Source organism: Anas acuta, chromosome 4 (assembly GCF_963932015.1).
Source record: "Anas acuta chromosome 4, bAnaAcu1.1, whole genome shotgun sequence".
NCBI classification, from domain to species: Eukaryota; Metazoa; Chordata; class Aves; order Anseriformes; family Anatidae; genus Anas; species Anas acuta.
Window position 1 is genome coordinate 59970305 of NC_088982.1, and position 22463 is coordinate 59992767.

The window sequence follows — 22463 nt, forward strand, 5'->3', positions numbered from 1 at the left end:
ATTTATAGTTATTATTTATATTTTTATGTATGTATTTATTTTTTTTTTTTTACTCTGGTAGTTTCTGGCTGTGTAGTCAGATAGCTAGGCTCATGCTTTCATAACTGACATGTGAATGCATGATTTCCGAAAGTATGTTCTTTACAGATCTGTCATAGCTTGCAAAGCAGCCTCACACTGTCTTCATTGTGTTTGGGAAATTATATCAACTAAATTGCATTGTGTAAAATACAAATTATTTCTTCTCTTAAAGTACTAATATTATCAGAGTTCTACTTCAGATACTGTGGTATCAATCAAATACCAGCCATGTTGGCATCATTATTTGCTTTAGACAGAGAATAGCTACAGTGGCTACAGTATCTTTGAAAAGTATAAATGTGTTTAATTCAGTGCCCTCTTCCAGCTTCAGCTATAGCGGCTGGTGACACTGCCATCCGTCTGCGCAGGACTGCCCAGCAGGTGGAGGTTACTAGTTTCGCAATTCAGCCAGCAGTGAGAAATGCAAGTTCTCACTGTTCTGCTGCAATAGAGCTAGTAATTGCTTCTAAGCATTTAATCAGCAACTAGGTTACCTTTGCTAATTTTGCACTTAAGTAGATCAAGTTGAATTCCACTGGCTGCACATCTTCTGTCAGGAATATAGTAATAGACCTCTAGGGATAATGTTTTGAATCTCTCAGTGTGTAAAGTGATCCTGTCCCTAAGTATCAAGCAAGTTTCATTGTTTGTCCAGTAAGAATATGCTGTTCTTATATGTATATATCTTAGTAAGCATTGGATCATTTATTTGCCTTGTTTCATCCAGCCTTTTGCAGTGGCCCTTTTAAAATTTCCATCTAGATCAAAACAAGCAGCATTTTGAAGTTCTTTTCACCACCAATGCACTTATAGTAAACATGAGCAGCTACTAATAAAAGGAAACCTTTTTCTTTCTTCCTACAGGATATTTTCCTCTGTATGTTTTTTCAAATATAGCAACGACATCATGTTTTTCTAATATTACACTACACATAATCAATTGCTTTAGAAAATATTACATTCAGTCTTTAAAATAATCAGTCACTTGGCTTAGAAGATGTAATTCAAAATCTAGCTTCACCTCCACAATAAAAATCACTTTTGTACCCTTGTAGAAGGTCCATCCAAGGAATAATGTGTGCAGTTCACCACTAGGGTGCACAGTTAAATACCACAGTTCTTGGAGAAGTTTTGTCTGTACTTTCTCTTGCTCCTGTCAAAATGAACAGGAGGGCTGGGTTCAGTGAAAACTTTAGCAGAAACTGACTTCATGTGAACTTTTTCATAGGCCCATTGAAATTCCATTCTTAGACACAGGATGGTAGTGTTTCAGAAAAGCAAAAGAAATACATCATAGAGAGAGAGTTCAGAGTATTTTTGTACGGCAAATCTTCAGAGGTTCAAAAACATAATAATAACAGGGTAACTTTATATTGGACTAGACTTTTGTGTATTATTGTATCTGTCTCCATTTTACTCAAAACTGGTTGTCTGGACTCTCTAGGTGTCTTCAGTCATACTTCAGTTTGCCAGCATCACAAGCCTTGCTATGCTTTGGCTACTAACCATGAAAAAGAATTTATTTTCATGAAAAATGTGCTTTTGGGTCATTGGTTGATGATAAAATAAAACTTAGACCTATTATTATTGTTTTTTCCATTTTTGTAAATCTGGCAGTCCTTCCTGTTATCATATGGCTGTACACGTTTACTATTCTGTATTTTGTGGGAGTTCCCTTTCACTTCACCATTTCTATTCTAGCACTCATTACTTTATAGTAGGCCAGATACTGTATTCCTTTTACCTTGTTCTGGATAAGGTTATTTCATAAAGTGAAATGTATATATATTATTGATTGTAGGATGGAATGGGAAATTTGAGAGTCACTAAAAAAGGAATACGACTTGAAGGAATATCTGAATTTCTACTTCCACTATACGTGAAAGAAATCAATTCCCGAAAGGTAGGTGTTTGTTTTTCTTTTTTCTCCCCTTAATTTATAACTAATATAAATGAGTCTCTTCAGCCGCAAACAACAAAGTTTCATTCTTACACCTCCTAAATTAGTGATCAGTAGATGTCTGCTTTGAGAATACCTTAACAGTGAAAACTTCCTTCATGTCAAAACCATTTTTTCCCCTGAAACCTTGCCTGTCTGAATAAAAGGAAATGCCTTATCCTTAAGAAATGAGACTTAAAGCCTGTATATGTTATATATTAAATGACCATGGCATTGTGAATGGAACATTTGCCTCCTCATCTGATGTGAAGTCGAGAAATACAAGATTGCTTGTTTGCGCAAAATATAATGAAATAATGAAGGATTAGCTAGGGTGATTTTCCCTCCCTCCCTAATTAAGTACAAGCAATCTTGTTAAGCTGTATAACATCTCTATCATATCATTTTTCAAAGCAAACCATTTTTAATACTGTTTAAATGCAATTGTTATATCAGTTAGCACCAGGGTACTACAGAGGAAAAAAGAGAATCAAAATATGCATTCAGAAATTCAGTGTAGTTCATTTTGACTGAGTAGTTTGGACTCATTTGTGCTGTATATATAATATCTCCAATGCAATAAAAGTAGTTTTGAAATAATCAAAATCTCTTCTTTTTACCATACAAATATTAATCTATGATCAGAGAGGAATGTTACAATGGTTTTCAGTCAACCAGGTGCAAAGAACTTTAAGATGCATAGAGCAAAAGTTGACAAGAATGAAAACATATTTACCTTAAGTGCCTTTATGGAAAATTCTTCCTTTAGAATCTATTGATATCTATCTTCTGTGTGTATAAGAAATGTCTCAAGTACATTCATAAATGAGATCATGACAGTTTCCCATCTCTCTTAATTAGTTCATTCTTATGTTAATAGATGTGTGAGATGAATGACAAGTCTCTTGGTCCTTTTTTTTTTTTCCTGTAAAACTACTACCTTTCAATATTTAACAGAGCAGCAATATTGTTCTAGATAATGAAAAAATCTTTAATATTTAATTAACAATGTATTCCCCAATGGTGTTGAATTTTGATCACTTCTTCAACATACATTCTTTGACTTTTCAACTCACCATACATCCAATTTGATAGAAAATCTTGTGTATAATGTTTATTTTACAGTAGTAGCTAAAAATATGCATTACTAGCTAAGGTAAATCTATATATAAAAAAAAAAAAAAAGTCAATAATACATTTATTTTTAAATAAATGCAAATACCATACCTTTGATATTGACTAGAATGCTGCAAAAACACATCTACTATTACCAAAACCCAACAACTAACAAAACAGTCAATGCATAAGTGCATAAATGACTTTTTAAGTAGCAAACACTTCTGTCAAGTCAATCAATAAGACCAGATTATGCCTTCTGAAAAAGGAAAGGCATCTACAATGGGGAACTTTAGCTTTATTATTTTTTCCTAGACCACTTTGCCATGAAAAGGCACTAGTACGTCTAAAGTAATTTCTATAAACTTCTAATATTTCCTTTATAGCTTTGAAGCTAAAGAATTGATTAAATTAACTAGAATATTTTGTGTTTTATCTATTTCTAAATAGATAAAATACTTTAAGGTTGCTGTTAGACCTTCATACTGAGTACAACAAATCCTTTTAAAAGAAGGCCTACAGCATGAGCTTGTTTAGAACAAATATTCCAATCTGTAGACTTGTGAAATCTTTGTAAAATTCCCAGGCCGTATAACCTGTACCTGCACTCTTCAAGGAAACATACCTTTTTCCTAGAGATTGCAGAACATTATTCATGGTTTGTGCTTTTTTCCTAGCTCCTTTCTACAAGTGGACGGTGTCTATTAATGTTCCATGTCCAGTACGTGAGAGTTATGATTTGGGATGTTTGCTTGAACAAGGCTTCATATTGTAGAACATTGTTTCTTAAGAAATAAAGGTGAAAATTTCTGTTTCACACAGATTCAAGTAGGGTCCCAACTTCACTCAGAACTCCAAAAAAAAAAAAAAAATCTAAGAAAAAATGCATGCAAATTTAAGTACTATCAAGGAGCAGAACCCAGAGTGTAACAGTAGCCTAACACAAGGTCACTTTAGTCCTGTGAGGCTCATGAAAACAGATTTTAAGTGCCCTCAAACCAACAGATTAGATCATTAGCTAGACAAAATATTTTACCTAAAACATTATTGGTTTTGCAGATCTACTGATACCTATCCAGCACCATTAAAGCACTCATTATCTAGCTAAAAGGGTTGTATGTATGTGGACTTAGTTCTCATCTCGCGGCACTCATCAAACAGATGCACATACCAGCCCTTTGCGAGCTTGTTCAGTAATTATTGTGCTAAGGTTTAGCTTGTGGTATATGTTAATGTGAATGGCATGAGGGAGTGATGAAAACAACCCTGGAGCTCTGTTAAGCTTTAAGGCAGGGGTTTGCAGCAACTCTGCATGGAGTGTCCCCAGGTATATGGCATCTGCATGTGACATTAGCTCTTTTGTCACTTACAGAATTGAACTTGGTGCTGTAGAAATCTAAGTGTGAGCCACATTTCTGTGCTCTCATTATAGTCAGTAGAGACCTGGTCAATACAGACAGTGGGCTCTGAAGAGCACACCAGCTGTTAGTACTTGCTTTTAGGTGTGATAATGAGGGTGGGGAGTGCTTCCTCTCTTCCCCCTCTTTCCATAGAAGTACTTATGATTTAAGTTTGATGCATACAGGAATTAAAATGTACCATGCAATCCAAAACACATTTAAAACTCTATGTTTGCTGTCTTTTACATGCATATTTTATTTATTTTCTGAAAGGAGAATTTGCTCTTTAAGTAAATTTACTTATTCCCCTTTAAAAGAATGGAGACAATGAAATGACATCACTCAATTAAATCCTGAAACAAGCTGTAGTGTGTTTAGTAAGGTTTTTGTGGAACAGGTGTATTTCCTCTGCATGGTTTGTTGAATGAGCCCCTCCCGGGAGGTTTGTGTAGGGCTGTCAGCCCTGCAGGTCAGGGCTTTACCACTTTCCCACCACATGGTACAACGCAGAGCTAGGTGGGAAGACCGGTGATGTTATCAGCAGGATGCAGCAGAAGATGCACTATGTTGTGACTAAGAGGTATGAGCGGAGTTTTTGTGCTTATATGGGAGCTGATAAAATTTAGGTAGCTATATTTGGAGCTGATAAAACATGTTTACTGATAGCACAGGGTTCACTTCTGATTCTGATAGTGAACTACTTCTGATAAGAGACCTGGAGCAGTCTGTTGGGTAGCTAGACTGAACTGAGCTCTTTGTTGCCACAGTTTCAATATTAAGAGTGGCTAGGTATAATACCGTAAAGCTCACGTGTGCCTACACAGGTTGAAATGAGTGCTTTTGTCTGCGGTATGCCTGGATCCTGAAATAGGATTGTTTATGCAAGGTTGAATGCAAACCTGAAAGTCCTATTTAACAAAAGAGCTGTATTGAACTTTGTATGTAGGTTGAAGAATCGCCTTTTGTCTTGTGAATTTTTCATTGTGTTCTGGTTTAACCCTGGCAGTGGAACTCCACCACAACCAGTTTCTCACTCCCACTCCTAAAAGGGAAAGAAAGGGGGAGAAAATATGATGAAAAGGTCTCAAGGGTTGAAATATGTACAGGGAGATCACTCAACTGTTATCATCATGGGCAAAACAGACTCAGAATAGGGAGAATAATACAATTTACTGCTTCTCACTAGCAGACTAGAATGCTGAGAAACTAAAAGCAAATTAAAACATATTTCCCCATATGCCTTCTTCTACCTCTTCCTCGCAAGTGGCATAGGGGAATGGGGGCTGCGGTCAGTCCCTGACACTTCATCGCTGCCGCTCCTTCACAATCACTCTGCCTCTGCTCCACCTCGGGGTCTGCAGGGCTGGTTCTTACTCCTGTCTTCCAGCTGCTGTTGTGCAGCTTTTTTTCTTTTTTTTTTTTCTTTTTTTTTTTTCCCTTTCTGAAATTTGCTCTTCTGGAGGCCCAACCAGCATCAGTCACTGGCTCGGCTCTGGCCAGCAGTGGGTCCTTTTGGAGCTGCCTGGAGCTGGTTCTGATCCAACATAGGGCAGCTGCTGGGCTCTGCTCACAGAGGCCACCCCTGCAGCTCCCTGCTTCCAAACCCCTGCCAAGTAAATGCAATGCACATTGAAATCCTGAATATTAAAGATAAATGCTAAAATAGTTGGAGTTAACTGGAAAACAGATATGCATTAATTCTTTTAAAAAATATAAATAATCAAAACTTCTAATTTATAATATTTCTAACTTATGATATTATCTCTCACCATTATACAACTTTTGATTGAGAAGTAGTAATGAAAACTTATGAAAACTTCAGGTCTGTGGTTAACTGAATATTCATTCAGGTTTTGGCTGTAGAATTTATACAGATCAGAAGACTGCTCAGAGCATGCTGTTTCCCTAACCTTGGTCCTTTTGGTTAGCCATTTCTGCTACATTTTACCACTGTGCTTTCTATGGATGCCAAGAGTGTGTGTGTTGTGTCATGAAAAAAGAAAAAGAAAAAAAAAAAAAAAGACTGAAATATTCTACACAAAATTTCGTGTTTTCACCAAAATAAATCTGTAGTTTCAAAAAATTACTTAACTGCATGTCAGAACCTGAGTTGTTAAGGGCTCGTTTGATCCTGAGGTGACTTCTTTATAACCCTGGAACAAGAGTATATGTACTTTATTGTTGAATTTTACTGTTTCTAGACTTCTGATCAAACTACCAGGCTGAAAGCAGACATTAAGGCAGTGTTGTATTTTCCATTCCATTTGTCACTTGCATTGGTCTGGTGCAAAGAAATAATGCAAACTAAGTTCTAAGATAATTAATTAGATGTGTGATGTTAAATAACACACAATGCAATAACCTGAATTACTACAATATTTCTGTTCTTCAGTATTCTTTATCATCCTGCTCATGGATCCATGCTACCGCATTTGTGAATAGAAACAATAAAAGCAGTTCATGGTGTATTCTTCAGAATGCATTCTTGGCTTCACTGATCTTTTTCATTCACATATGCAGTACTTAAATGTCGAAGAAAATCAAATTTTCTCTTTGTTAAACAGTCTCCCTTACAAATAAGGCAAGTAATTTATTGTCTATCAAACTATGGGCAGTGGAGTACTGTTTGGTGTTTTTTTTTTTTCAATATAATTAACAAGGTTAAAAGTTATTTCCTGAGTTTGTTTTCAACATATACCCCTAGAGAACACAATTTAATGATTTAGTTAAAAGTCATTAGAAAAAAATCTATTAAATAAGAAACATGGAATGAATATAAACTAACCAAACACACAAAACTCTGAGAATTCCCTATATGTCTTATATTTTTAAATATTTGATTTTCTCGTAACTAAGGAAAACAAATGTTTTGACAGATATGTTGAAATTTTAAGGAGACTTGAAAGCAAAACTTTTCTTTGCTTTAGGGTACCCTAATGGCAGTTCTTTCTGGCTGTACAGAAATGCTGAATCTGTTTCAGGTTAGTTTAAGAGCAAAATATTTGGTTATCAAAAGAAACAGTTCTCCTTTCAGCAGCTGGTTTTAGGCTTTCACTAATAGCTAAGCTGTTGACCTGTAGAGACCATGAATTTTCTTCCAGAGTATCTGTATGCACCTAAATTGGGTATATGTCCTGAATTGTCTTAACAGGCTACAACTAGATTTATACATACAGAAAAGGTCAAATATTTCTGATGACTGTGACTAAAGTGGTAAGGGTTTTATTTTGAAATGCCATATCCTAGATGAACATTTAGCAAGATATTCAGCATCTGTAAAACTTAGCTGAAACTTAGCAGTGTGTGTCGAAGTTGAAAATCAGCAAAGCGATTATGAATAGGCGATCAATGGAGTTTGTAGACTGATTTCCAAAGTACTGATTTCCAAAAGCGTAACACATACGGGAATTATCTAAGATTCTTTAAAGTTACACATTTTTTAGCTTCTCTCTCATTCTTTTTTTATCTATGTAATTATACTAGTCATGAGTTAATATGTCTGAGTTACTGAAAGTGACTGTGCTGATAGCTCAATTAGAAATATGTTTTTAACTTTTCTTTTTTTGGTTTCACTGCAGTTGGGTTCATAGAAATCCCAAGTAAAATGATATCTTAATAATTTTGGGAGGTATTAGAAGTGCTAGAAGGCTTCTGTTCTCCAGGCTGAACTACCCTGTCTCCCTCAGCCTGTCTTCATAGGAGAGGTTCTCCAGCCTTTTTTTTTTTCTTTTTTTTTTTTTCCAGATTGTACAAGCCTAGACTGAAGGGAGCTCCAGATACTTTCTCACAAAAATCATGTAGAGGAGAATAATCACTTCCCTCCACCTGCTGGCTATGTTGTGTCTAATGTAGCTCAAAATGCTCAATCTTCATTGCCATAGGTGTTCCACTACTGGTTTGTATTTAATTTGTCCACCAGCACTTCCACCCCACCTTCTCTTCAAGATCCTTTCTAGATCCTTTGTTATACTTTTGCTATATCTTCAAGATACTTTGCTTTACTTTGGTCCCCAGCCTATATAGGTACATAAGTTATTCTATCCCCAGTACAGGACTTTGTATTTGAGTCTGAGCTTCTCTCTCCAAAATGGTTACGAAGAAACGTTTTAGGAGATCACATCAAAAGCCTTGCTGAAGCTGAGGAAAAACAATGGTCTATTGAGCTAGTCATCTTGTTACACAAGAACACCAGATAAGTTAGCCCACATTTGTTTTTTCCCAAACACCTTATTTTCCTTTGTCTGCTTTGTGGTGATTTTCAGGGGATCTTCTCCATAGTCTTTCCCTTAACTGAGGTGAAGCTGTCTGGGCTATAGTTACCCAAGTCACCCATCTTGTCCTTCCTGAATGGGAGTCTGATATTTCTGATTTTGCTGTCACCAGAGTTATCCGCAATTATCTGCAGAATTAACTTCAAAGATGTTAAACATTGATGACAAGCACCATGAGATGTGGGCCTTCTGGTCTAGAGGACTAGCTAGGGTTAAGTTCAGTTTGGTTAAATTGTCAAGCTGGAAAAGATGTTCATAATCTGTTGTGAAGTCCTGCAAGGATCTTGTATTTGTTGATGTGGAGTTTCAAGAGGAGGAACAGGTTCCTCCAGCCTGTGCCTGAGCATATTCTTCTAAAAAATCAAGGTTTTTTTTTTCTTTTTTTTAGCTATCTTTTCTATTTTCTGCTCTTTTCTCCTCTATCAGAGGCTCTGTTGCCATGCAGTAAAAGTAGTTTGAGTCCTGCAGTCCTACTACTACCAAGATATAGAGATATCAGGGAAACCCCAATTAGGAGGTGTTGGTGACCACCATCAAAAAATCACAAAGATACCTAAGAATCTGCCACCAGTATGAAGTGCAATGCTTGTTTCTGCAGTTAAATGTCACATATCTCTGATAGAATCTGAAATGCTCCCCCGTTCTTTTTTATTTTTTTGATACCTACTCTTCAGCATTGCCCTTGGGATCACTCACCTGTCACTGAAAATAAAGTCATTATTATGGCATAAAGGGCTCCTTAACTCATTTTGGCTCTCAACACGATGTAGTTTCAATGTACTGAAAACCCAGTGTCAGTTTATTGGCTATGAACAAGATATAAGGGTTTCTTTAATCACAAGCTTTGCCAAGGGACAAGTCACACACATTTGTTGGTGGTCTCTGTAGGGACTGCCACTCTGAAATTGAGTTGGCTGTACTCACTCTTCACTGACAGCTGGTAAGACCTTCATGACTCATGATTTTGCCCTTGATTTGCTATACTTCACTGAAACCTGTCAAGGGGTCATCCAATTGTGCAAGTCTGTCTTTTGAACACATCATTCTTTCATGTCAGCCTGGACTCCTCTTTTTATTACTGTGATTTGTTGTTCATTGAAGGAGAATGTCTGCTTGTTATACTGAAAAATCTGACTTAATATTACCTGAGCTCTTTATTTTCATTGATTACAACTCATGAGTAAAGTCAAGAGTGACTGTATCTACCAAATTGTATACCACCTTGAAGAACTGAATTTGATTCAGGAGCAATTCTTCAGGCAGAAGTAGGAAGTTAATTAAGTAGAAACCATTGCTTTAGTAGCAAGTTGCTTAAGTAGAAACCGTTGGTTTTTATTTGTTCGTTTTTCTTGGTGGTGTTATTGTTTTTGGTATCAGTTGCATCTTCAGTTTTAAAATACTTCCTTGGTGGAATAAATCTATGTTCCACTGGGGAAAATTTCACTGAAACTCTATGATATTTCAGTTTGGTGATCATCATATCCTGTGTCTGATCCTAACAGTCATTCAAACTGATTTTGCTATGAGCTGTTTTAACTCTGTAGGGCTTCTGAAACTGAGAAATGACTTCTTGGTGGTTTAAAAATAATTCATATTTAAAATGAAGTACAATTACTATTAATATTTCCATAGACAGTATGATCCATACTAGGAATATAAAAAGCAGATGTAAAGACTGGAAAAGAAGAAAAATATATCTTTATCTCTTTATGCAGGTATTTATGCATGTTTCTAGAGGGAAACAATATTTATCCTTCCCATGTCATTTTATAAACTTCAGTTAGCCCTTTTTCTGCTCCTCTGCAGAAACCCTAGAACTATGGATGCACAGATGATTTAAAAATAAAAATAAAAAAATAAAATAAAATAAAAAGGCAGGGGGTGGATAGATTTTAGGGGGAAAAAAACAAACAAACAAAAAAACCTTGTAAGCCATCAAGTACAAAGTATATAATTTATTTACCCCAAAATAATGCCATATGTTAGCCCTGGTGTGGGGACTAGTGAATTTCTTACAAGTCATGCTGTGCCCTTATTTGTAGTCTTTTGGTAGGCAAAGACAATATTTTTTCCAAAGATATCATTGTAATCAGTATGCTTTTTAAGTTAGGAGGAGACTTAACTCACATTCAAAGACTTGGTGTGTTAACAACAAAGCTCTCTGAAATAAAACTATGCATCTAATACTGTTGGGAGCTGTCAGCATGGAGTTATGAAGGAGAAATCATACCTGACCAACCTGACAGCTACCTACAACAAGCTTTCTACAGCAATGAGTGTGGTGGATGAGAACAGCAAATGTTGATTATATTGCCTTTAACAAGGCTTTTGACCCTGTCTCCTATCACATCCTCTAGGGATGAAGTACACATCAAATAAGGGAGGCTAGAAACTGAATTGCTGGGCTTGAAAGGTGTTGCTTAGTGGCACAAAGCTCAAATGGAGGCCAGTCACTTGTGCTGTACTCCTGGCATTGATACTGGGGCCAGCAGTGTTTAATTTCTTCATTAATGACCCAGACCTGGAACATTTCCAGTTGAGAAATACAATGTATACGATGTACACTGCTCACTACATGATAATAGAGAAAATTAATGAGCATTCAGTAGTTTAAGATGAAGAAAATAAGAACGTGTCTTACCTTGACTACTTGTAGTGAAATTCTGAGTACAAGTTACAGTATAATCATCACATCTACTTTGACATTCCCTGATTAGGACACTTCCTCTCCTACAGGAATGAAGTGCTTTGTCCTCCACAGCTTCTGATAGCTGACTACTACTGGCAGACATCATGAGGATGGTGTTTAGATGGTGTTTATAATACTGTCTATCTCCTGTTTGGAGAGAGCTTTTTGTTTTCTCACTAGTCAGTGCAACCCAAGCTGTTTTTTAGTGCTTTGAAAATCTACAACATTCATTCATTTTTTTACTTTTTCCCTCCTTCCCCCCCTACATATGAGTAGGCACATCTTATAAATTTATGCACAATGCTTTAAAATTACTGGTCAGTCTTAAGAATTGGAGCCTTTATTCAAGATACAAAGTGTGCTTTTTGAGTTTTTACTATATAGTCTTTTCTTGTAATAAGAAATAGATCATGGTATAAACCTCCTGTTTCTGAAACAACTTGTCACCAGCAATGAAATTTTCTTCTTTGAGAATGCTCTTCCAGAGTATATTTGTTTATTTTTTACTATTCCCTAAGGGAGGTTCCTATCCATCTCATACTGTGATTTAAACTTCAGACTCCTTCTGTACTTCTGAAATCCTTACCTCAATGACTTAATGACTTGGTTTTTTGTTGTTGTTTTTGTGTTTGTTTGTTTTTTTAATGCTGCCAAATCAATTTCTCAGAAAAACTGTTAAGCTGCCATACATTTTAGGAAGCAGTGTGACTGCAGCATTACCTATAAAGAGGGAGTATCAAATTAAAATAAATTATGGAAGATAAATAAGTACAAGTACTGCATTTTTTAAAATAAAGTAAAAAAGAATTACTAAAATATTTGCAGGTGCAGCAACCAACATTTTAAATCAAAAATTATTTTTTCCCATTTTCCTTATGGTAGGCAGTGCAAGAAATATAGCAGTACTAGCAGTATGTTGTTAATTCAATTCATCTTTACAATAAAAAAAAAAAAAAGATGGAGTAATAATTTTTCTTTTTAGATGTAAAATATATATCTCCCACTTTTCACCATCAATTTCAAAGCATTATGCTTTGAAATCTTTCTTAAGGTTGTTGCTCAAAAGCAGTTTTGAATGTATTATTTAAATAAGTAAAATGGAAGCGCTGGTTACTTCAGAAGAGGCACAGTGTTTCGATACTGCCCTGCATCCAGAAGAGATAACAAGTAGCACTAAGATTACTTGAAAATATTACTGGCTTGAAGATCATTTTCATGATACTAATCGGACAAAGCGAAACAATTTTATATCTTTTCATTACAAAAGCAAGCATAATGTTGTTACCTGTATTACATTTTAGAAGTCAGCTATAGCAGCAATACGCACCCTAGCCCATAAATGTATGTTCCATTTCTATAATAAAGTAGACTTTAAAAACTCAGCAGTGATCAGACTATGCGTTATTTGAAAAAGCTTAGAATTTTAGAAAACCTAACCAATAAATAAATAAATAAAATAGGGTTGTACCTAGGTGTGTTTCAAGGATATATATCAAGTTATAGAAAAGATCTCCAACTAAACAAAAACTAGTGCATTGACATATGAGACAAACTAAGGGTAAGATTTTTTTTTTTTTAGAAATAAAGTGATAAATGAATACTGGAAATAACTTTAGAAAATAGGTGTTAGAATTTTAGAATTTATGAGTGGAATTGGGGTAAAGAGAACTCACACAGAAAGCAGAAGTCTTATAATAGAAACAGCTGAACAAGTAAGCATCCTGTACTGGAATTGGTAATTACGGTTTCAGCATTAAGATTGTACAAGAAACATCTGGGGATTTACAGTAAAGTTGGCTCTTGGGCTTCAGCCAAAGGCTCATTTGTTTCTTCAGCTGAATTCAAATCAGTCGTTCTGCTAAGAAAGTAACTGCAGTTCACAAGGTTTGTTAATTTAGGGTGGCAATCTGTCGTGCACAATTCTGCCAACAGCTACTACAGTATGCTCTTGCGGAAGTCTTTGCAAGTATGAATGGTAATTGCAGTAGCATGGGTGTAGGCTAGTGAAATGTTTGCTGGTCTGGAGCCTAATTAATTTTTAAAAACACGAAGTTATTGTATGTCATTTTCATTAGTAAAAGTGAAATTTTGGTTGATACTAATCTTGGCACTCCAATAGCGATCTACATGAAAAGTGTCACAGTAATTTTTAGCAGAAAGGAAAACTGAAGCTTACACTAAGAACATAGAATGAGTAGAAATTTTTTTTTTCTCTTGCTAGAATCAAGATATAAATAAGAGATCTCTTAAAAATGTTTGGGCAAAGTTTATTTTTGTCTCTGAGTTTCTCCATTGGTATCCATCAGCTCAGAATCTTCCTGTAAATCAAATCTGTGGTGTCTCTGACTAAGATAAATAACTACAGAATCCCTAAAGACAAGTCCTTGATACTTGTCATTTTAATAAAATGTAGGCACTTTGGAATGCCTACTTCTGGTAGGCTGATCCAAAACACTTGACACAGAAAACTTGGAAAGGTTTTTTGTTTGTTTGTTTGTTTGTTGTGAGAGCATGTACTGTATGTTCTACAAGTAGAAAATCTCGTTTTAGAAATATTTTAGCAAAAATATCAGTACGACTATCTAAATCTGGGATACTACGGCACATTCTTTTAGGATGCAGGTGCTCTTGGTAAGATATACTCCACTGGCATGTGCCAGTGTTTTGCAACACTGATTCGCATTGAACTTGGATACTAATTTTTGAGTAGCTTGATTAATTAACATCAATAAGGGCAATATAATGTTTTTGGTGAGTAAAATTGTATGTCAGTGTCCAAATTGAACTCCTGTATTGCAAAGGTGAGGCAGAGGGATTTCCTGAAAGCAGCTGATACAAGGATGAAGTGTTTCTTCTTTATCTTACGTTAATGGGTGCTGATTGAATAGTAGGAAAAAAATGAAGAAAATATGCATGGAAGAAAATAAACAGTATGTTAGGGATAAGTAGTGTTTGTACTTAACAGCAGAACTTGCTGTTCATTTCTGTTTCTCCAAGTTTTCTTCCCATTAGTTGAAATGCTTCAGAAGTTTTTACGCACACAAAACAAACAGAAAATTAATATGAACATCTGAACTGTTTTCAGTAGAGTATGCTAAAATACATGTTTTACCCTCCCAAATGGACGACTACATTTTTTCTTAGCTTTGTGCTTTGTTCTTAGTTTCAAGTCATTTCTTAACTACTCTTTGCAGTAGTAGAGGAACATTAAGAAAACTATTTCAGTCTACAAATACAATCAGTGCTAGTATTTCTGTATTTCTGGCTTATTTTTTCTGTACCTTTCTAAGGTTGCTGCTGTTTGTTTGTTTGGGATTTTAACCACGGATTTCAGCAATTTGGTGTAATTGCCAGTTGAAATATTGGAAGAGATACCTTGTGAGCATGGTATAGATGCTTTGTGTGAAATCAGTAGCCTAAATCAATAACTACTACTATGTAGAACTCTTTGTCATGTGCGTAAATTACAGGAACAATAACAGGAATAAATCTGATTTTCACCTATAGTTTACCATTCAGATGACAGTATCTGTGTACAACTATATTAATGGATCTCTACAGTCTTCAGTTTAGAGGCTGTATGTTTCATCCATATCCCTCTCTCTCAGTGCATGCAGTAAGAACCAGGTGGGCACCAACCATCTCTTTATCTCCCATGTATCTCAATTTCTACACAAGAAACACCTAAGGACAGAGAACATGTCCTTGATGCATGATATGCATGACATTTGGGTGAGGATCACAAGGTATGCTGCATATTTCAAAAGAAGTCACAGATACATCCAGCATAACAAACATACCCTTGCTTCTAAAATTCCTCCCATTTAATAAACTGAATACTAACATGGAACAAACACAGGAACTGAATGAAGTAAATAAACACAAACCAAGCCTTACCTGTGTGTGATTTCAAACTGGAATCTAAAATATGCCTCAACTCTAACCTAAAAATACCTTTCTGTCTGGGAAGAGTCCAAAAGCGCTTCAGTTCTCTTATGGCAGTGGTGGAGGTTATCCTTTATGAGACACTTGTTACAGATCATCTGAGATATTCAATTTCTTATATGTGGATTTCTGTCTGAAAAAATAAGAGACATTCAGTTGCACACTTGGGTCAAATTTCAATCCATTAACAAAACTTTTTCTTTCACATCATTTTTCCTTAAAGCAGACTAATCCTAGATTAAATAATTAAAAATATTAAGCATATGAATATTCCTCATTTTAGTCATATTATGGTCAATAGACACTTCCACCTTTATTTTGATGTTCTGCCATCTGTGATTTTTATACTTTTGTTGTGGTATTTTAATAATAATTTAACAATGAAATAGAATACTTTATTATTTTTTAATTATTAACAGGTCAGGTAAACACTTACTCTTAAATATAAGTGGCAATGAATTACTACTTTCCAGTAGCAGGGCACACATAGTATCTCAAAATTTAGTGTTTATCTTGCAGTTCTTTTCAAGTGTGATTCTAGCTCTTTAAAACAGAATATTATCTAATCCATATCATCCCATATAGCATTTCAGTTTTCATCTAGAGGTGTACTTTTGAAATGCATCTCCTGAGGTTCTTCTATTACTGTCCTTTGGTACACATTATGGCATGGTCTGGCACATGCAAACTCTACTCCATTTGTGCAAAACTTAACTGGAATATGCTGACCTAGCCCACCTCAGAAAATATAAGTAGTATGAACATTAGGTGTTCAGCACCAAAAGTTTCATTATAGAGGCCTGTTCTAATTGCATGCTGTTCATGTAGGTATAAAAAAAAAAAATCTGTTTTTGTTAAGTTATTCCTGTAGTCTTAAGCAGAAGACCAGAAGACTTAATTAATATTTTCAGCTGGAACCTCACAGACACTTTGGAGAGTTATCTGTGATTTAAAAAAAAAAAAAAAAAAAAAAAAAAAAAAAAACAACAACAACAACAACAACAACAAAAAAACTGTTAAAGAAATCTCTGAAGACTGAAATTTCCAAACCAGAAACATTACTGGTTATCCTGTGAATAAATAATAATAATAATAATAATAATTAAAAAAACAACAACAACAACAACAAACTTTTCAGTTTTGACTTCTAAAAGTTCATTAGTTTCTTTTCTTAAAGCTCTTAATTATATTAGACTTTGAGCATCTGTTCTTCCTGCTTGTCTGTAAAAATATGAAACTTTAAGTAAGGTTCAGTGGGCAAAGAATTTGCATAGAATTAGAATCTATTTATCCATACGTGTATGGTTGTCCACAAATTTCCACAGAAATACCTTTTTTTGTTGTTGTTGTTAAGCTTTCTATAAGATTTTGTCCTTTGGGATTTTTGTTACATGGTGTGGGTTTTTGTTTGTTTGTTTGTTTTGTTATTGTTATTCAGCCCTTTTAGGATCTTCATGTGTCTAACATCTCTTTAAGAAATAAGCTTTAGAGTTTATTTTACAATCCAGTGTTGACCCAGTCATTCAAAAGTGGTGATTTTCCCACTCTATTTAGCATTGGTGTGTCCTCATCTTTAATATTATATGCAGTTCTGGGCTCCACAAAGGATGGGAAAGTCCTTGAAAGCATCCAGAGGAGGGCCACAAATCTGACAGAAGGCACATCGTGTAAGAGGATGAGGACACTTGGGTTGTCCTTTCTGGCAAAAAGGATTCTGAGAGGTGACCTCACAGTTCTCTGCAATGTCCTGAGGAAGGGCAGTGGAGAGGGAGGTGCTGGCCTCTGATCCCTGGGAGCTGATAATAGGATGCATGGGAATGGCACAAAGCTGAGCCAAGGGAGGGTCAGGCTGGACGTTAGGGACAATTTCTTCACTGTGAGGGTGGTCAGACACTGGAACAGGCTTCGTGGAGAGGCGGTTGATGCTCTACACCTGCCAAGTGTTCAAGAGACTTTTGGATAATGCCTTTAACTTTTTTTTTTTTTTTTTAACATGCCGCTTTAATTTTTGCTTAGCTGTGAAGGAGGGACTTGGACTAGAACTTTGTGGGTTCTTTCCAATTGAATTATTCTATTTTGTTCTGTTCTAATGTCTCAGGACCAGAATATCTTGGGAAATTTTTATTATTTTCACTGTACTTACAAGATAAACATTTGCTTCACTGATGAATACAATTGTCTTTTTCAATCAACTTAGTGGTTTTCCTTGAGTAAACTATTTACTATGTGGTTCATCTTACACAAGACTGTAGACACAAGACCTTACTGCCTATTATATGTTTAACCCCTCTTCATTCAATATCTTGGAAGAATCTTTGGTAATTTATTAAATGTTTTGATATTTAACACACAAAATTGCCATTCTAAACAGCATGTTACTTTGTCATAGATCGTGAATGAAATTGTGCTAATAAAAATAAATCATTATTGAACAAAGCTGGGAATTTCAACAATTATCTGCCTAGCCTTTTGCATGTTTTGGCCTTCCAATCTAAGGAAAGATTAAAGGGTAAGGTTGTTAAGACTCTTTGACAGTAAACAAATTAATCTTATTTAGACTGAGGTCTTTAAAGATAAAAGGTTTCTCAGAAGAATATTGTGCGCTCACAGCCTTTGTATTTCCTGCTGCTTTTGAAAGGGGTACTGTTTCCATGAGTTATCTGAATGCTTAGAATTTATACTTTTATTATCTTTATACTATTTGGTTTTGTATTAAGATGAATACAAAGGTTAGGAAAAGCAGAACCAGGATTGTTTTTTTTTTATTTATGAAGGTTGATAGCTTTTTCCAGGATTTCAGACGAGGCAGCTTCAGCACATTAATTTCTTGCTGTAAAACAGGGATAACATCTTTCCCATCTAGGAAGGTTGTAAGGCTAAATACTTCAAGATTTTATGTGCTGTTAGATGATGTGAGCAAATAAGAACATCAGGCACAGTAGTATTAGTACAATGTACAGAAGTCTCATATTAGTATGGAGTATTTATGTCAAGCATACTGAGTTTATCTATTAATGTTCAATGCCATCAGTTACTGTTATTATTTTGTTTCCCGTCTAGAAGATCAAACTTATAAACGTCATCCTAAGCTTATCCTTCTATAATGATTTATTTCCTGTCTTGAGATAGATGATCTATAAATTGCTTGTGAGACATGATTCTTTTTTTTTTTTTTTTTCTAATCACAAGCTATAAAGAGTAGAACCTAGCATGATTTTGTTGTCTTACTAAAACAATTTTGCTAATGAGACTACAAATGCAGATTCCCTATTAAGAAATGAAACTAATAATGATGTTACTCCTGATTGGGAAAGAAAGATAAACAGCTTTGTTAAAAATTGTTTCTAGCAAATGTCTTCATCTTTTGAGATGCTTCAGGAGCAGGAGCACTAACACTAGTAATAGAGCAAATGAAAGTAAACAGCAGCTCTGTCAAGGTAAGATAGAAAAACAGGAAGATTCAACCATCCTGCTTCTCTTAAATTCCACAGCAGTACAAGTGAATTTTGACTCTCAGTGAATATATTTATAGTATCTTAAATACCATACTTTTTTACAAAAAAAAAAAATAATAAATATATATATATATACATATATATTAGAAATGCAATGTTATCATATCTATTAACATTTCATAGGCGTGATGTTTCCAACCGCTTTTGTTTGCCATGTTTTCCTTCAAAGGTGGAAAAAAAAAAAGTCTGGGTAAGACAACAGTATTCAAAGGGTAGTATTTTCTGAGCAACTGAAAGTGTCATTGACTAAGTGGAGCTAAGTCAACGTAGACTTCCCATCTCTGTAGAATATTATTTTTTCTTCATCCTCTGTGAGAATTAATCTTTATCCTCCACAAAGATTAACATAAAACTTTTTGAATCTTTGTGTGCCTGTACTTGTGTTTGTGTTTAAAAGAGGGAGAAAAAGAACAAGTCTCATCAAGTACATAAAGCTGTGGGAGGTTAATATTCAAGTCTCTGATCTTAGTCAAGATGAACTAAGTCAAGAGGACTTCAGTTGCTAAGCTGATGGGTTTGTTTGTTTCTTTCTTTCTGGAAAAGATTGTTCTCTGTTTTTGATTTTAAACTTTGTCTTGCAAAATTTCATCTGATTTCATGTAATAGTTCCTAACTAGTTTGTTTCCAGACATCTCTGAAATTTCCAGAATTAGTGAGGAAGACCTTCTTGGTCTGCATACTTTTAAAGCACAGCAAAAGCTAGCAAGCAGTTTCTAAGAGAGCTTGTGAAGTTTAGAAATGCTCATTTTGGAAGTAGTTCCTGATTAAAGCGTTTGAACTTCTACCTGTTTGCTTGGCAGCCAATGCAGTGGGCAAGGCTCAGGTAAAAATTCTATACTCTGGGAAAGTACTTGCACCTTCGAGTTTTATTTTACCTTTTGGAATTGCAGAAATTGTCTAATAGTGCTTTATGGTGTAGATGAAAATCTTTGGCCGAAAGATACAGGACTACAGGCTGTTGGCTGGCCTTTGGATCCAGACTCATCTTGAGGATGGCCACTTTTTTTCTGGCTCTAGGATCCCAAGATGTCTAGAGTGTTTTAGGTTTAGCTCTTTTACATTTGGTGGACCGCCATTGCAAGTATTTGATTTCTTCAAAAATTTTAATGTTTTTGAAGATGAGCCAATTTGTAGTATAGGCAAATTTTTCCTTAGCCAGAGGGGAAGACGGGCCAGGAAATTGTTTCCAATGATTATTCTCAACAAAAAGAAGCACACATAATGTAATGGCATACAGGCCAAGTATGCAATTAAATAATATCCACACAATTTCAAGGAGATAAATGGTTGGACATGAAACATTCAACATAACTTGCGTTTTAAAATGAGAGGACTCATTCATATGCAGAAGTATCTTAGGTCTGATTCCACAGTGTGCATGCAGACACAAGTGTAAGTGGTGTAAAACCATCAATATAAATGTATGTATATATTTTTGAGTAACTTTTGTAGCTCAGGTCAGGCAAATGAGTGCTACTTCAAAGAAATCTGTAAAGATAAATTTCCCATAAGGGTTCGTCTGATCAGCTGGGATAATTGATTGCAATAGCAATGCATGTTGTTTTGTTTGTTTGTTTTTCATGCAAAATTAATTATTTGTGCCCAATGTTCCATCCCTTTCAACAGCCACATACGGCATGGTCATCTCTCAGACTTCAGATAGTTTTCACTCCCCCTCTTTTCCTATGTAAATTATAAATTATTCTCAGAAGCTCCTGTCTTTACTGTCTTACAGGAAATTCTAGTCATGGCTCTTAGTAATTTCCTCCCCTCCCTGCTCCATTAGGACATACTAAAGAGGCAATTAAAAGAAAAGGAAATCATATGCAAAGCCTGAGCTATTAGTTTTACACCAGCTGAATGCCATTAATTGAATTGAAATAGCCCAGAAAATGGGCCAAATTTAAGTAAAAATATTTTAGAAAAACTGTACTAAACCTGAGCTGTTACTATCACTGGACAGATGAATACACTGAAGTATTGCTAAATGGCCTGGACATTTTCTGTATCAAATATATAAAGTAGCTAAACCTGCTTTTGTGAAATCTCTGGGAGCTTGATTTCACTTGAACCAAATAATTGAATTTACAAAGATAAAATGACAATATTTATACATCGTTAAGTTCCGATGTGAATCCTGAGAGATCTGTGGTAAATGTTGTCAGTTTAAGACTACAGAAATTAATTTATTACTAGGATGTATCATGTCACAGGCAAGACCGGTGAGATTTTCTAAATTACAAGGGTCTGCAGAAGTTAACTATAGTTGTGTTTGCATTCCCAAAGTACAAGAGATTGGAATTAAAAATCAGTTTTTTAGAAGACAAACCCTAAACAAGAATGTTTTCTATCATATATGTTTTTCAGCTTGGAGTAAGTAACAATAGTAATAATAATAAAAATGGAAAAAGACTTATTCTTGGTGGCATTTGTGAGGTGTTAATTGGTTGTTTGTTTGCTTTTTGTGAAGAGTAGAACTGCAGCATTCTTTATCAGTAGACTTGTTAACTCCATAATTTTTCCATGGATTTTAGGAAAAGGACACCCCTGTGAAGAAAGCACAAAATAACGGATAAGGCTTATAGATTTTTGCCAAAATGCAACAGTTGTTAAGTAATTAATTTTTGAGCTAATTCCATTACAGATTACGATTGCTTCTTCATCAGTAAATTTAAATTAGTAATTTTCCCTAGATATAAGATAAGACTAGCGTATATTAACCTTTTTAAACTTAACTTTTTAAAAGTATCAGATGGAAGATGTCAAATTAATGCTCATAATAATATTCACTGGCAATGCCCTTGAGCAGAACAATTACCATTGGATCAGCTGTTGTAGTTTTCTGTTTCTGGAATTGTCCAACACAGAAACCTTGAGAATGAAGCATAAAAGTATGCATGATGTTTAATTATTATGTTCCGTCAGCCCTCCCAATTTCTTTCACTTAAAGACAGAACCCACAATAAAAAGATTTAGATAGCTTGGGGTTTTGTTGTTGGTGGTGTTTTTGTTTTGTTTTTAATGCATTATCTATTGTAGGTAGCAGTAGGTGTTCTGTTTCTTTGTGATAATATCTAATCCCCTCAAACTATGTAGTCTTCTGTGTATCCATCAGGTCGATTATTTTATTTTTTTTTTATTAAAAAAAAAGTTCAAGTTTGTTGATGTTATGCTATATTAGTTATGTCTGGTCAATTTATTAGGACAGAAAGGAAAGAGAAGTCCTAATTTTCACTATTATGCATTACAGTCTTGATCTTGTTTTCAGTTAAATAAGCAACTAAACTCTCAGTGGTCTATCAGAATTTAGCTCCTGTCAGAGTGTACATTCAAATCATCAGTTTAATTTTTACATGTTTTTAGCTAATATCCTTGTTTTGAAATTTAGTGATTCTTGTGTAAGCCCGTGTTTTTGTCAGAGTTTTCACACAATGCAGCTAAAGAGGTATCAACTATAAAGCCTAAAAATATTTAAATTTTCACTTATCTTTTCTGTTGTTGGTTTAT

At 35.0% G+C, this 22463-nt stretch overlaps 1 protein-coding gene across 14 annotated transcripts in view; it reads left to right on the plus strand.

Annotated features, from left to right (window-relative positions):
• SGCZ (sarcoglycan zeta) overlaps positions 1-22463 on the plus strand; it is a 444923-nt gene that overhangs the window by 315569 nt on the left and 106891 nt on the right. For all 14 annotated transcript variants that reach the window (XR_011096329.1, XR_011096330.1, XR_011096331.1 and 11 more), the window contains one exon: positions 1883-1984. Coding sequence is in view for 11 of the 14 variants with exons in the window: in XM_068681532.1 (XP_068537633.1) it covers positions 1883-1984 (102 nt within the window). In the remaining 3 variants the exon portion in view is untranslated. The remainder of the gene's footprint in view (positions 1-1882; positions 1985-22463) is intronic.